General features: G+C 38.3%; 1 protein-coding gene across 1 annotated transcript in view; it reads right to left on the bottom strand.

Moving 5' to 3' along the window:
- opcml (opioid binding protein/cell adhesion molecule-like) overlaps window positions 1-14630 on the bottom strand; it is a 98876-nt gene that overhangs the window by 43168 nt on the left and 41078 nt on the right. Inside the window, exon 2 of the mRNA XM_067399262.1 lies at window positions 8446-8678. Coding sequence (XP_067255363.1) covers window positions 8446-8678 — 233 coding nt within the window. The remainder of the gene's footprint in view (window positions 1-8445; window positions 8679-14630) is intronic.

Below are 14630 nucleotides of genomic sequence, written 5' to 3'. Positions count from 1 at the left end.
AGGGCCCTATAATTTCCATGGCATGGAAAACACAGACAGAATCGCAGAATCCAGCCATAAAAACAGAATTTACTATACAATGCGGATAGTCTTGATGAATAAATAAAAAGAAGGCTTAGGTCAGTACACTTAAATCAAATTGCTATATAGATTACAGTCTGTGAATATTAAAGGTGCCCTAGATTCAAAAATTTAATTTACCTCGGCATAGTTAAATAACAAGAGTTCAGTACATGGAAAAGACATACAGTGAGACTCAAACTCCATTGTTTCCTCCTTCTTATATAAATCTCATTTGTTTAAAAGACCTCTGAAGAACAGGCGAATCTCAGCATAACACAGACTGTTATGTAACAGTCGGGGTGTACGCCCCCAATATTTGCATATGCCAGCCCATGTCCCCAACATTATGAAAGGCATTAGACAAGGGCAGAACGTCTGGATCTGTGCAGAGCTGAATCAACAGACTAGGTAAGCAAGCAAGGACAACAGCGAAAAATGGCAGATGGAGCAAAAATAACTGACATGATTCAAGATAACATGATATTTTTAGTGATATTTGTAAATTGTCTTTCTAAATGTTTCGTTAGCATGTTGCTAATGTACTGTTAAATGTGGTTAAAGTTACCATCGTTTCTTACTGTATTCACGGAGACAAGAGCCGTCGCTATTTTCATTTTTAAACACTTGCAGTCTGTATTTCATAAAGATCCATTTTGAGGGTTATATTAGCTGTTATATTAAGGCAAGCGCGAGCTCTTGGGGTGTGGAGCACCAGATTTAAAGGGACACACACCCTGAATCGGCTCATTTCTAATTATGCCCCAAAATAGGCAGTTAAAAAAATGAATAAAAAAAAATCTATGGGGTATTTTGAGCTGAAATTTCACAGACACATTCAGGGGACACCTTAGACTTATATTACATCTTTTTAAAAAAAAGTTCTAGGGCACCTTTAAGCTGCAAAAAAAGCGGATTCTAATTATGAATCCTGCATGCATCCTTCACTATATGAGGACATGAATGCATGAACTTCATCTTCATCAGAATCACATTTTTCATTTGAGAAAATCTATTGTCATATCATAAACACACAGAAACTCAAAGGTCTTCAGATAAACCTGTCAAAATAAAATTTCCGTTTTTGTGACAGAAATATATTATTGTAGTACAGTATAATTTAGCTACATCTCAATGTTATAATAATATATGGATTTAATTTATACAGTGAAGGATATGCAGTATTATTTTACATTTGTTTACTATATTTCTGTACCTGAAAACTGTTCAACCTACCTAAAAGCACTGTTTATTTCATACGTATGTTTGTTCATATGTTTATTTCATATGTATGTCAAGCTAGTATAACAATGTTTTTTTTTTTTTTTTTACTTTTCTGATTTGCAACACTATCAAAACCATCTATTTTAATGACAAAAATAAAAGAGCAAGTGACAAATACCGGTATCAGAATCAGCAAATAATCGGCCAAAAATCCAAATCTGATTTATGTTGTTACATATACAACATAAATCAGGTCTGTGTTATTTGATTTGTTAAAAGTTTATACGAGTAATTCTCTGGTGGCTAATGTTTAAAGATATATGAATGCTGAAACACGCAGATGCAGATTCTAATACAAAGCCTTAACAGTACTATTTTAGCTATGATAGCAGAACATTTCTAAATGTGGTTCCTGCCTCATATGTCCAAACTCCCACAGTCTCCCACAAAACCTGTATTTTCAATTGGCCTCGCAGAGGGTTAAAATAACTGAAGCAGAAGGAAGGGCACCCACAGAACGCAGTGGGTGAAAAACGGATTCCCGCACTGCCTCTGATGATATAGCTGCTGCTAATGTGTCACCCAAGCAAATTGCACTGGTTTTGTCCTGCCATTTATATTCTCATAACCCTACTGAATCTTTCCAATGGCTCATTACTGCTCTTTAAAATGAGGCAAAGAGCTACTTCTCAATCCAGTAACAAGAGCTGAAGCTTATTACACAAATGTGCAGTGAATTGAGAGGCCGTCTTATTCTTCTCCCCATGGAGGAGAAAGTTCGTGACTAATCTAAAATAGAGACACATCATTACACTTGAGCAAACCAAAGACGATAATCCCGCTTGTTGTTTGCAGGGCCATCTAATTAAATTGCCACGCTTTTGCCCTGTGATACAGTCTTTATGACATCCTGCTCATCAGGTAATACATGTTGAACAGCTTTAATGAAATGGTGCAACAAATGTGCTTTGATTAGGATGAACATTCAAGAGCTCTGTTCCAAAACCTAGTGAGTTCCCTAACTGCCTACCTAGAGAGCATACTAAGTCAATTCAAATCAAGTCAACTTCATTTTTATAGTGCTTTAGGGCCTGTTTACACCTGCTCACTTTATGCGTTTTCTCTGATCGGATAGCTATCCGCTCGTGAAAAGACAAGACGTAAATGCCCTCCGAAACGCATTCGAGACAAATATTAATCCGATCGGTGGTCTGGTCTGGGACGCATTCCAGTCTAAACCGAACAAGTCTAAATACACCTCCCAAAAATGCTAAAAAAATAAACATGTGAGAGTGTGTTATAGGCTATATGATGTTATTATAGCCAGATATGACGGAGCTACTGCAAAGCTCATCGCCACAGATGAGTAAAGTATCTCTTATGCAAGTCAACGTGCAAACTGCCAATAATGAAACTGAAAGTCGTAGACGCTTAACACACAATCATCTTAATTAAAAGTAATGAGACTAAATGATCTTACCGGTGCTGTACTACTGCGGTCTTTGATTTTGAAATTAGCTGATGATCAATAAAATGCAGCTCATACTTCTTTCAGTGAAGTGAACTCTATTAAATCTGCATATAGCGTGGGAACTGAAGATCGGATTTATGTGTTTTGCGGAGACACTTTATGTGGCCAAGTGTAAATGGAATCGTTTTGATAGCTATCTGATCTGATGAGCTGATGATAAAAACGCATGAAGTGACCAAGTGTAAACAGGCCCTTTAATCTCTTTCTTTTCACAACAGCTTCTGATTTAAAAGGAAAGTGACAGAATCAATGATGCAAACTTCATCAAATTCAAATTCTGCTGTAAAGCAGCTGTAGCAAGACAATAGTGTCATCAGTTCAGTGTTCAATTCAGATAAGGCGAACAGTTTAAACTAATTAAATGAAATGAGTTTGTTTCACTCAATTACTACTGAAAGTTAATTGTGCTTAATAGAAAAAAATTATGTGAACTCAAAATCTGAGATTAGTAAGCGGAACTTAAACTGAGTTGCAGCAGATTTCTAGTTCCCAGCATGCTTTGCGTCAGACTGTGTATGGAGAATAATTGATAAAATGAAGTGTTATTTTGTTTTAGCTCAAGATTAATATAAGAGGAGATGAGTTATTGTTTAATGCACTGTTATTTTTGTATTCAAAGGTGTTTCTGTTATGTTGAAGTTTTGTAGGGTTACCATCATACTAAAGAGTAGTGCCAGCTGTTAGGTAGAGATTGGGCTGCAAAACTTCAAGACTGTATATACTGCAGGTTGATTAATGATTCATGCAAGTATAAAGTGATAGGCATTACATTAGCACATATTTACTAACATTTAACCATAAAGATTTTGGGTTTGTTTATTGAACATTTCAATTAAATTGTAATTAACAAGTTCTACTAACATAATTTTTGAGTAACTTAAAAAAAATTAGTTGGTTTACTTGTGTTTTGAGGTAATTGGTGTCCACAAAAGGTTTTACAGTGTGTAAAATTCATTCATTTTGAAACCAGTTCAATTCATCAATGAGCAGCTCTACTGAAGATGTCAATGTCGTTGACTGAAATAGAACCTCATAAGCAAAACAAATAACACTAACTAAAACAGAAAACTAGTTTTTGGAATGCAGCTAAGGTGTTCTTCTTGAAACACCACATTTGTTTTGTTTTCTGCTCAACCTCAAATAAATGATGCTTTTAACTCCAATGCAAATGAAACTTCTGATGATCCTCTTCGCCTCCCACAAAGACCTCCAGCTAATGGAACATATGGAGTGTGATCATCACCTTTGATGCACTACCAGGGCTGAGCAGAATTCATCCTTCCCCTTTTCCCACTTGAGTCGCACTTTCCTTCTTATCCTCACCATTTCTTCGCTTGCTAACAGTCTTGGACTCCCTGCATGGCCTGCATATGTCTCTGCTTACCTGCACTGTCGTCGTCTCATCCTATACCTTTGGTTTGCACACTGAGGAAGGTGAAGAACAGTTTGAAACTTTTTGTTTTAAAATCTGCTTTGGAAATACCTGTATTAAATGCAACTAATAAAATGCAACTAACCATATAATTGCCCATAATTAGAATAATAAACTGACTTATTAACTTTTAAAAGGGCACTTTTAACTTTTATTGTTGCCATTAAACATTGAATGTCAAATCAAACTTTAATTAATCTTTAACATATTAGAAACTAGCCAAATTAAGAAATGCCTAACATTCTCAATAAATAAATAAATAAATAAAAGAAGTACATTAAATATGTTGAAGGATAAAGATGGTATTTGTAGACTACATTTTTTTAATGGGTTGTGTGACTTATTGTCTGCAGACTTACATGTAATCATTCAATTATACAAAATATTTTAAATGTGGATAAGCAAATATTATAATTTTTATATTTAATTATATATATTTATATTTTTTATTTTTTATTATAAATAAATTCCCATGTTTATATAATTGCCTAATAAAAAAAAAAAAAATCGGGCTGCCATTTGATGCCCAATCGATCCTGGAGCAAAACCAGATAAGAACTAACCAATTAATACCATGTTCTGTTTATCAGATATCAAACTTCAAGCAGATGGAGAAACATCTTGAAAACTGAGATTGACAGGTGCAAAATATATGCAAAAAAATGTATGATGAATCTTTGCAATAATCTGAAAATAACAACCTCTCATTAGTTTAGATGAGAATTTGATTCATAATTTCATCTGGCATCAAAGCATCACTCAAGTGTGTTTGCTCAAGTCTGTGCTTTCGTGTTTGTCTGAACAAATCCTCTGTGCAAAGACGTCTTGGGAGTCGTCTCACTGTTTCTTTGTTTTTGTCCTCACAATTGTTTTCATTGTTATTCTGGAAAAAAACCAAAGAGGTTCTGTTGGTATAACAACAAGGACAACAGTGCTCCATTTAACATCATCAACATTGCCATGACCTTGCTTGCTCTAAAACGTTTCGCTTTTAAGAATCAGGAGATGGCCTTTACGTCATATTCTGCATATAGGCCACCCACATAACACTGCTCTATGAAACACAAATGATATGCAACAATGAAATCATTTGTTTTGAGCTGCACAGTACAATTATGAATATCTGGGATCTAAAACAAAGCAGTTTTAATGATAATTAGAAGACATTGGTGAAGAAGTGATAGATCAAAAACTGGAGATATTGTTCAATGAGAATACAGGGCCAAATTGGCTGCGAGTAAGTTCATTTCAACAGCCCCATTCTCGCCAACTTCTACACACCACCTGTGTATGTCTGTCCTTTTGATGCTAGCTGAGAGAGGCAAAACAGGAATTTTGTGAACTCATCCATTACAGATCTCACTACCCTGTGACCTTGAAACAAGCTAATGTGCTGTACCTACCACAAATATGCAAATCATGGACTCATCTCATATTAGTCTGCTACCTTACCTTAGACTTTTTATTAATTTAAAGAACACTTCAGTTGAGTGCAGGGTAGAGTTACCTGAAATAAAATTACACTGAGCTGTATTTCTTGGTTCATAAACTAAAAATGTTGTATTTATCTTTTTGAATTTTTGTGCACTGTGCTTCAGTAAACACATGCCTGAGAGACAAAAACAGACTGATTTATTATATCACAACAAAAGACGTTGAAACTGAAGCTGGATATCATATTTAGTCACATACGATCGCTTTTCACCAAAAACAATGCTGATGGATATTTTGTCTCTGCTGAGTCGCAAATGTAGCAATATAGCTAAAATAGTGATTGCTTTTCATTTCAACAAACATACATGCTGTCAAAAGGATTTATCTCTTTGGAAGTGGAACTTTAAAATGAGTCTAGTCAACATCTATGAACAAGTTAGATAGTTTGCATTTTTTAGTTAGCATTGTATTTTTTGGAATACGATGGAAGGCAATGGCTACCGTTAAGTGGGAGCTTGTTTCCGCCACTGAATAAAAGATAAAAAGTTCATTGTGACTTTTGATCTCTGAATTCTAATTTTTTTTTCTCACAACTGCGAGTTTGCATCTAGCGAGAAATGTGAGAAATAAAGTCAGAATTGTGAGAAATAAAGTTGCAATTGTGAGAAATAAAGTCAGAATTGTGAGAAATAAACTTGCAGTTCTGATTTTTTTTCTCGCAATTCTGACTTTTTTCTTGCAATTGCAAGTTTATATATCACAATTCTTCCTTTATAACACGCAATTCTGACTTTATAACTCGCAATTGCAAGTTTATGACATAATTCTGACTTTATAACTTGCAATTGAGTTTATATCATGCAGTTGCAAGAAACATTTTTTTTTTATTCAGTGGCAACAAGCTTCCATAGTTAATGCTTTCCAACATTCTTCAAAATATCTTCTTTTGTGTTCAACTGGTTTTGAAAAACATGAGGGTGAGTAAATGATGACAAAATTCATTTTTGGTTGAACTATCCCTTTAACTAGCATAATCAGCAAGATTTGCATGTTTTTGCACTAACAACAATAAACCAGTAGTCTAAGCAGTTTTTTCCCAGCAGCAATGTTCCTCTAAATGGAAGTACATAAAATAAGAAAATTTTTTCCTCCCTAGACTATAATGACCTTCATTTGTCTTCTGCATGTAGTGGTTTTATAAGAATAATGCTTTGTGTACCTCAGAGAAGGAGCTCAGAGGAAAACCTCAGGTCTCGAATTGCGCTGGACACTAACGCGTCGCATGTCTCCTCTCACGTTGCATCTGATCGATGTATCCGATCGATACCGCGGAAGACGATGAGGCCATTTACAGAGACACATACCTCCAGCTGCAGTCATCAACCACATAAATAGATGTAGCGCTGATACACTACAGGACGGCAAATGCAAAATCGAATGGAATGCTGTCCCATTCGTGAAATGCTAATGAGTGACCTAAAACCGGAACGAGAGGAAGCGTGAAATATGTTAGGACACTTAAAAACAAGCACGCAGATGTCAAGCGAGATATGGGAGAGCGCTACCATAGGCGCTTTTTGAATTTTTAGCAGAGACGAGGCAATAACAAGCTCTGGAAGCTCAGGGTTTAAGAGAAACAGAGCCACACTTGATGACAGAAATAGACAGGGCGCTACAGTTTGTGTAGGCAGACTTTAGCTGAGCACGGCAAGATTTAACAAAGCTGAGACAAAGCATTACAGTAAAGGCACACCGAGGCCCCATCTGTTCAGAAAGCTCTCAGATCCATTCTCAAGAACACTAGGCTGAAATTGTAGACCACTCAGCATGCAACTATAGGGTGTAAGGCAAAAAGGAGTGCTACAAACAATTTAATATCTTAAGTGCACTTTTGAGTGCCACAGTAGCGACTCCAGCATGTTTAAGTTGTGCCATGTAGATGCAGAGTGTTAAACTGCACAATAAAACAAGGAAGGCGAATGATTGATTCATTAAAACTGGGCTGAAGACTTTATAATTAATTGAATTGCAGGTTAAGCGGGAGCTGAAAAGACGAGTCAAACTTTAATTTACGCTTTGTGTTTCTAATCAGAAAAAAAATAAGCACCTTACCTTGGTCTATTTGTTCAGTTATTTAAGCCTGTAGTAATTAGTGTCAGAGCAAAGTGCTAAAGGTTAATGAGCATTTGATAAGGCACCATTTTATTAACCAAAACACTCTTTTTCACTGAAACATGGAAAATCTGACACTTTTTCTGACTCCGCAGATGGTCTGGGAAATGTGATAAAAATGCCGTAACTGTTTTTTACCACATTTCTGAATTGTGTACCCCAAGCCGAGATAGATTTGGCCACGTGCTACGTTAATCATCTTTGGCCCACGAATATGAAGGCGATCGACTGCACTGTAAATTACGACAAAGGTCTGAGTATCGACACTTGATTTAGTGAGGAGAAAACAAAGCCTCTGCTCTATTTGTCCGTTGCTCTCTGGGCTGCATGTCTTCAATCAATATCCATCAACGATTTTGAAATTACACCCAGATTAAATCCCAATTTCATCACCAGGAGTCACATCTGCTGAGTTTCATTTAATTACATCAGCCTAGAAAAGGAGAATCAAAGTTGTTTGTCAAACGTTATTTACCCAACTGAAATGTCAACAAAATCCCAAACCAATGCAAAGCTAGTTTTTGACAAGGTTTCCTCATCCACACATTACATGATGTAAAGATTTCACATGAAAAATCCTCTTAAGATTTACCTTGTACAATGAGGTGCACTTTTGTCGATTCTGGTTTCTTGTTTGTGAGGATAGAACATACGTACGGCCCCTCATCATATAAGTTCACGTTTAGGATCTTTATACTGTATTCAGTGACTGCTGTGTTAAGTAGGACCACCCGGGGGTCCAATGACCATTTTTCATTCCCTGTGAAGAGGATAGTGGTTCGGTTGAGCCATGCCACCCGTGATACTTTGTTGTCCACATTGCACCTGTTGAACGACACACAAACAGAAGAAAAAAAACATGATTATTTGCAATATGTTACATTAAAAATTATATCCTCAATGGTGCACAGGGCTGTACGGCATCACCATGCAATTTAAAGGGTTAGTTCACCCAAAAATGAAAATTCTGTTGAATGTGTTAATTGTTTTGCTGGCAATGCAGGCGTCACTGAGCCATCGGATTTCATCAAAAATTTCTTAATTTGTGTTCTGAAAATGAACAAAGGTCTTAAGGGTGTGGAACGACATGAGGATGAGTAATAAATGACATAATTTTCATTTTTGGGTGAACTATCCCTTTAACAACTCAGTTTGAAATGATTCGGATACATTCTGAGAAACTATAATGAAAGGCAAAGTGTTAGAGTTTGAATGAAGAAGTCATATTGGGACAGCATGTCCAATTATCACCTAGTACACTTTCTTTAACGTCTTTTTTAACAGTAGGAAAAGGTCAAGCTAACTGCTACTTGAAGAAAAAGCCAAGAAAACAATCATTTATATTTAGACACAATACTGGAGTTCTAACCCTGAGCCCAACCTTCAATTCAACAGACTTTACCAGAGAAATGTCATAATGCCCTAAAATCACTTCAACTTCCTTCCGCGGAAGAAAAAAAAAAAAAAAACATTTGACAAGGCTACAGGGCAACAGGAAATATAAACAGATATCTGTCCTTTTTCCTCTTCTTTTCTACTTCAGATCTTGACAACCAGTTGGAAAATGACAATAGCTTTTCATCTTATCCATTTCAAATAGCCATGATGAAAAATTAGAGCAATTCTGGGCAATAGCCACCTTTCAATTTAGGAGAATCTGGATATTACATTTGTCTCCTTCACAGGAAAGGACATTTCTTAAAACTGCAGAAAAAGACCTAAAGGCGTTCGCTATACTTATCTTTCTTACCCTTTTCTAAACTTTTGAGTGACAGCTCTAAAGGTTAGGACTAATTGAAAGTCAGAGCTACATATTAAAAACTGAGGCCATAATCGCACGCACAGAAGAGTACTTTCTCAAAAGAAACATATTGTTTCACAGCTTTATTTGTAATTTGCTATCTGGCATTTGGTTTATTTGTCAATAGTTTTTTGATATAACAATGGCACAGGATGTGCTGTGTTGACATGGTTTTCATCAATGACACTCAACAGGGTGCATTGAGAATTTACAAAATGGCATTGCCAAACCATTCACGTCAGCATGCCAAAACACTGCAGTAATTCATATTAGTCTTTAAGAGGGCTTCACGCTCAAGGTCAAAATCAGTAAATGGATTATCAGACCCTTTACTGGTGAATTTCCCGGCTCTGAAAATTAGTCAACAAGAGAGCGCTCTTTTGGCAAATCTGGAGGGCAACAATTGCAAGTGTGAAGTGAATGCTTTCTCAGGATATTCTTCAAAGGGAAAAGCTCATTCAGACTCTGTTAATCTATGCAGAGTGCTGGAGCGCAAGAGAGCTTGCAGAGGATTTGAACCATAGAAAACCACAAGATTAAGCTCCGGTCTATAATCATGCATGCTCTGCAGTTTTTGCTTGGGAATCACTGTGCACATTCGAACAATAGAATGGATTTTTTTAAAAGTTTTGGTCTATAAATAACCCCATAGTCACTCTATGCTTGGCCTTAACACCTTAAAAGTGTTGCAAAACCTGCTGTTCATATTTTAACGCCTTGGTGCTGTGTGCCTAATTTGCTTGCTGTGTGCTCCATACCAAAAAATTCTTAGAACTACCAGAAAAACGTCCCGCAAATGTTATTATGCACATTAATTCTGTATGCAGCTCCCTCCATCTTCCAAGCCGCACTGTTCATCATGTCCCAATACATGTCTAGTTGATAAGTGTATGGATTTATACCCTTATTCTGGCTGAAAGTGACAAACTGAGCCTGAAACACCAATATAATGACATTAGCATGATGGGGAAAACATCGAGGCTGTGCCAAAAATTAATTTTCTGTTCAAAAGTTACATTTTAAGTGGCTTATTGGTGAAAGCCTTGCACTGTGAATAGGAAGGTCGTGGTTCCAATCCCACCGTGAGCACCTTCTCTGGCCGTTCTGAGCAGGACGCTTAACACCTCATCTGCTCCAGGGGTGCTGTGGGACAGATGATTGCGTGCTCTGAATTTCTGCGTCTGCCTGTGACAGATTAGATTAGCAATATGCAAGATAATGAGTCTGAGTGGCTGGTTGAACGGGTGCAAAGACCTACAAAATAAGGTAAAAAAAAAAAAAAAGTCACAGTGATGTTACGGAACTGTGTAATCCTGTATATTGTTTATTTGGTTTATTGTTATATGTGTGTGTGTGTGTGTGTGTGTGTTTTTTTTTTTTTTTTTTTTGTCAAGCGGGATATCACGGGATGGCTCCACCTCTCTCTGCCGGGATTGGGTTACAATTACTGAGCAAGGGTTTAAAACCATCTCTTCCGTTTCCTGCCGGCGAGTTGTTGCGGCTTCGGGCCAGTCGCACCTCTCCTGCCTCCTCTCCAGCCGCCAGACCACCTTTTTTTTTTTTTTTTTTATGTTGTGCATTAGCCTTGATTATGTTTTTTTTGGTTACAGTGAAGGTGTTCTGTAGGGATGACCTGCCCTTTTCTTTTGAAACTAAGTTCGCTCTGTTTTTGCTAGGGTAGTAAGGGTAATTTGTTGTATTTTTATTTTGATACATTGAGGGAAGTTATTTTGGATATTCTTGTTTTTTTTTTATTACCCGTTTTGTTTGTTATTTTGGGCCTTGGGTCTTCCTGAAGTTTATGCACCCACTGGTTTAAGTTATCCTGGAAACTTTCAAATGTTTATCACATAATTCCTTTCATCTTAATAAAACGTCAATCGTTTTTCTTGAATCCTGAATCTAGTGTTTTATTTTGTCCATCAATTTTCCATGTTTCTTTTTGTTGGTCTGACGACTGGGGAAGGCATCCCTTTTCCTTTTCCTTTTGTTTTTATTGCGATTAAACCTAGACTGGTCGTAATAAATTGGGGGCTCGTCCATTTCATCGGATTCGTAAGTATGATTTGCCTTGCTGGTGAGTATTTTTGCTTTATTGTCTGATTGGCGGTTTTTACTTGTGAAGGGGGGAGTAATTATGGAGTTTAGTATCGAGGCTTTTAAGCAGTGTCCTACTGTAGAGGCTTTGCGTTCATGCCGTAAATCTGATTTAATTCTTGTTGCTGATTATTATGATATAGCTGTATCTAAAGTAGCTTCTAAACAGGCAATAAGAGATGTGGTGCAGGAAAATTTGGTGACGGCGGGGGTTTTGAAAATCGAGCCAGAGTTACGGGATGTCGGAGCAGAAGCTTCAGTTCAAATTCCGACGGCAGATCCAGATCCATTGGTAGGTCTAAAAACAGAAGATCTGAAATTGGCAATACGACTTAAAGAGCTTGATTTACAAGTTAAGCGGCAAGAACACGATACACAGCTTCTGCGCGTCAGGCAGTGTGAACTCGAAGCTCGCCGCGTCTCGACTGTGCCGGTGAGTGTATCACAAACCCCTATAGCGTCTGTACCCAGTATTTCTGCGAGCGTTCCATCCGTTGTTTCTCCTGCTCCGCACCCATACCCTACAAGTACGGGTGAGTTTGATATCAGTAAGCAGATTCGTTTAGTCCCTGCTTTTAGAGAAGCTGAGATTGATTCTTACTTCAGCGCGTTTGAGCGTATAGCTGTCGCTTTGCATTGGCCACGAGAGATTTGGTCACTCTTGCTGCAATGCAAACTGACTGGTAAAGCTCAAGAAGTTTGTGCAGCTCTGTCTATCGAGGAGAGTTTAGAGTATGATGTTTTGAAAGCCTCGGTTCTTCGGGCGTACGAGCTTGTCCCCGAAGCTTACCGTCAAAAGTTCCGTGGACATTTGAAAGCCGCCAACCAGACTTTTGTTGAGTTCGCCCGTGAAAAGGGAACTCTTTTGATAAATGGTGTCAGTCCAGCAAGGTAAATAACTTTGAGCAGCTTCGTGAGCTCGTGTTGTTGGAAGATTTTAAAAACGCGTTGCCGGACAAGATTGTGTTACATTTGAATGAACAGAAAGTAAACACGTTAGCGCAAGCAGCTGTTTCAGCTGATGAATTTGTATTGACCCATAAAAATATTTTTATTCCGTCTGCGCGCCGTGAATCTTCTCAAACTGGAGCTGAAAAGAATTCGAAAACTGTAAAAATTGCTATACCGAATCAGGGTGAAACACGTGAGTGTTTCTATTGTCATGAGGCTGGTCACCTCATTGCTGGTTGCCCCGCTTTGAAAAAGAAAAATCAGTCTCCAAAACGTCAGGCACCGAAGGGTGTAGGGTTTGTTCGCGTTACGAGTCCGCCAGCTGATTCTGATGTGCAAGGAGTTGATCCTGGATATGACCCGTTTGTTTCTAGCGGTGTAGTTTTTTACTGGACAAGAGGGAGATAAGATCCCAATTCGCATTCTCAGAGATACTGGGTCGGCTCAGTCATTTGTGCTGGGCAGTATTCTACCGTTTACTATGGATTCGTATTGTGGTTCCGATGTGCTGGTTCAAGGGATTGAACTAGGGAATAGTCAGAGTTCCTTTACATTATGTTAACATTCAATCTGACCTTGTCTCCGGTCTCGTTAAAATTGCTGTTCGTTCGCAACTACCTATTAAAGGGGTTGATTTGATTCTCGGTAATGACCTCGCGGGTGGAAAAGTATTGCCGTTTCCCGAAGTAATTGAGGATCCGCTTTCTGAACCACGAGATGTTGTAGACTCAGTTTCGAACTTAACTTCCGTATTTCCTGCATGCGTGATTACGCGAGCGCAGTCACGTAAATATAGTGACGTGGTGGAACTTTCAGATAGCTTCCTGGCTTCTTCTGATAGCGCTGATGTTGGCCAGGAATTCCCCGTAGCGGTAGAGTGTAAGCATGCTGAGTCGCTGTCCATTATACCTGGTGCTGAAATTGATCTGTCTTCGACTATTGATAGGGTCACTTAGCGAATGCGCAAAAACCTGATAATTCACTGGCTCGCTGCAGAGCTGCCGTTGTGAAAAAGGAAGATGTGTTGGAGAGACCTGTAGCTTATTTTTGGGATGAGGGGTTATTGATGCGAAAAAGAACACCAGCAATTTCTGAATGTGAAGCTGATGCAGTCTATCAGATAGTGGTTCCCACTCAGTTTCGCTCTCACGTGTTGATGTTGGCTCATGACCACAGCTTTTCAGGTCATTTGGGAGTTACGAAAACATACTACCGCATTTTGCGTCACTTCTTTTGGCCCGGTTTGAGATCAGATGTGGCGAAATACTGTCGGTCATGTTATACTTGTCAAATTGTGGGCAAGCCGAATCAGTCAATTTCCCCAGCACCTCTTTGCCCCATTCCCGTAGTAGGTGAGCCGTTCGAACGGGTGATTCTGGACTGTGTTGGTCCTTTGCCAAGGACTAAGTCCGGACATAAGTTTATACTAACTATGATGTGCTCTAATACCCGTTTCCCGGAAGCTGTGCCTTTACGCTCTATAAAAACCAAGGGAATCTTGCGAGCTTTAACGAAGTTCTTCTCTACCTTTGGTTTACCAAAGGTTGTGCAGACTGATCAGGGCACAAACTTTATGTCTCGGTTATTTAAACAAGTGTTATCTCAGCTTGATATAAAACATGAAGTATCCAGCCCGTACCATCCAGAATCGCAGGGCGCGCTGGAACGGTTCCACCAAACTTTAAAATCAATGTTGCGTACTTTTTGTACTCAGTCTGAAAATGAGTGGGATGAGGGTTTACCCCTATTATTGTTTGCTGTTCGTGAGACTCAGCAAGAATCGCTCGGCTTTAGTCCCGCCGAATTAGTTTTCGGCCATACAGTGAGGGGTCCGCTAAAGTTACTGAAAGAAAAAATGTTGGGTAGTAAATCCAGTGATGCTATTAATATCTTGGATTATGTTAGTTCATTTCGTGAACGGTTGCACC

The sequence above is a fragment of the Chanodichthys erythropterus genome, chromosome 10 (genome assembly GCF_024489055.1).
Source record: "Chanodichthys erythropterus isolate Z2021 chromosome 10, ASM2448905v1, whole genome shotgun sequence".
Lineage (NCBI taxonomy): Eukaryota > Metazoa > Chordata > Actinopteri > Cypriniformes > Xenocyprididae > Chanodichthys > Chanodichthys erythropterus.
This window is presented reverse-complemented; position numbering and strand designations above follow the sequence as displayed.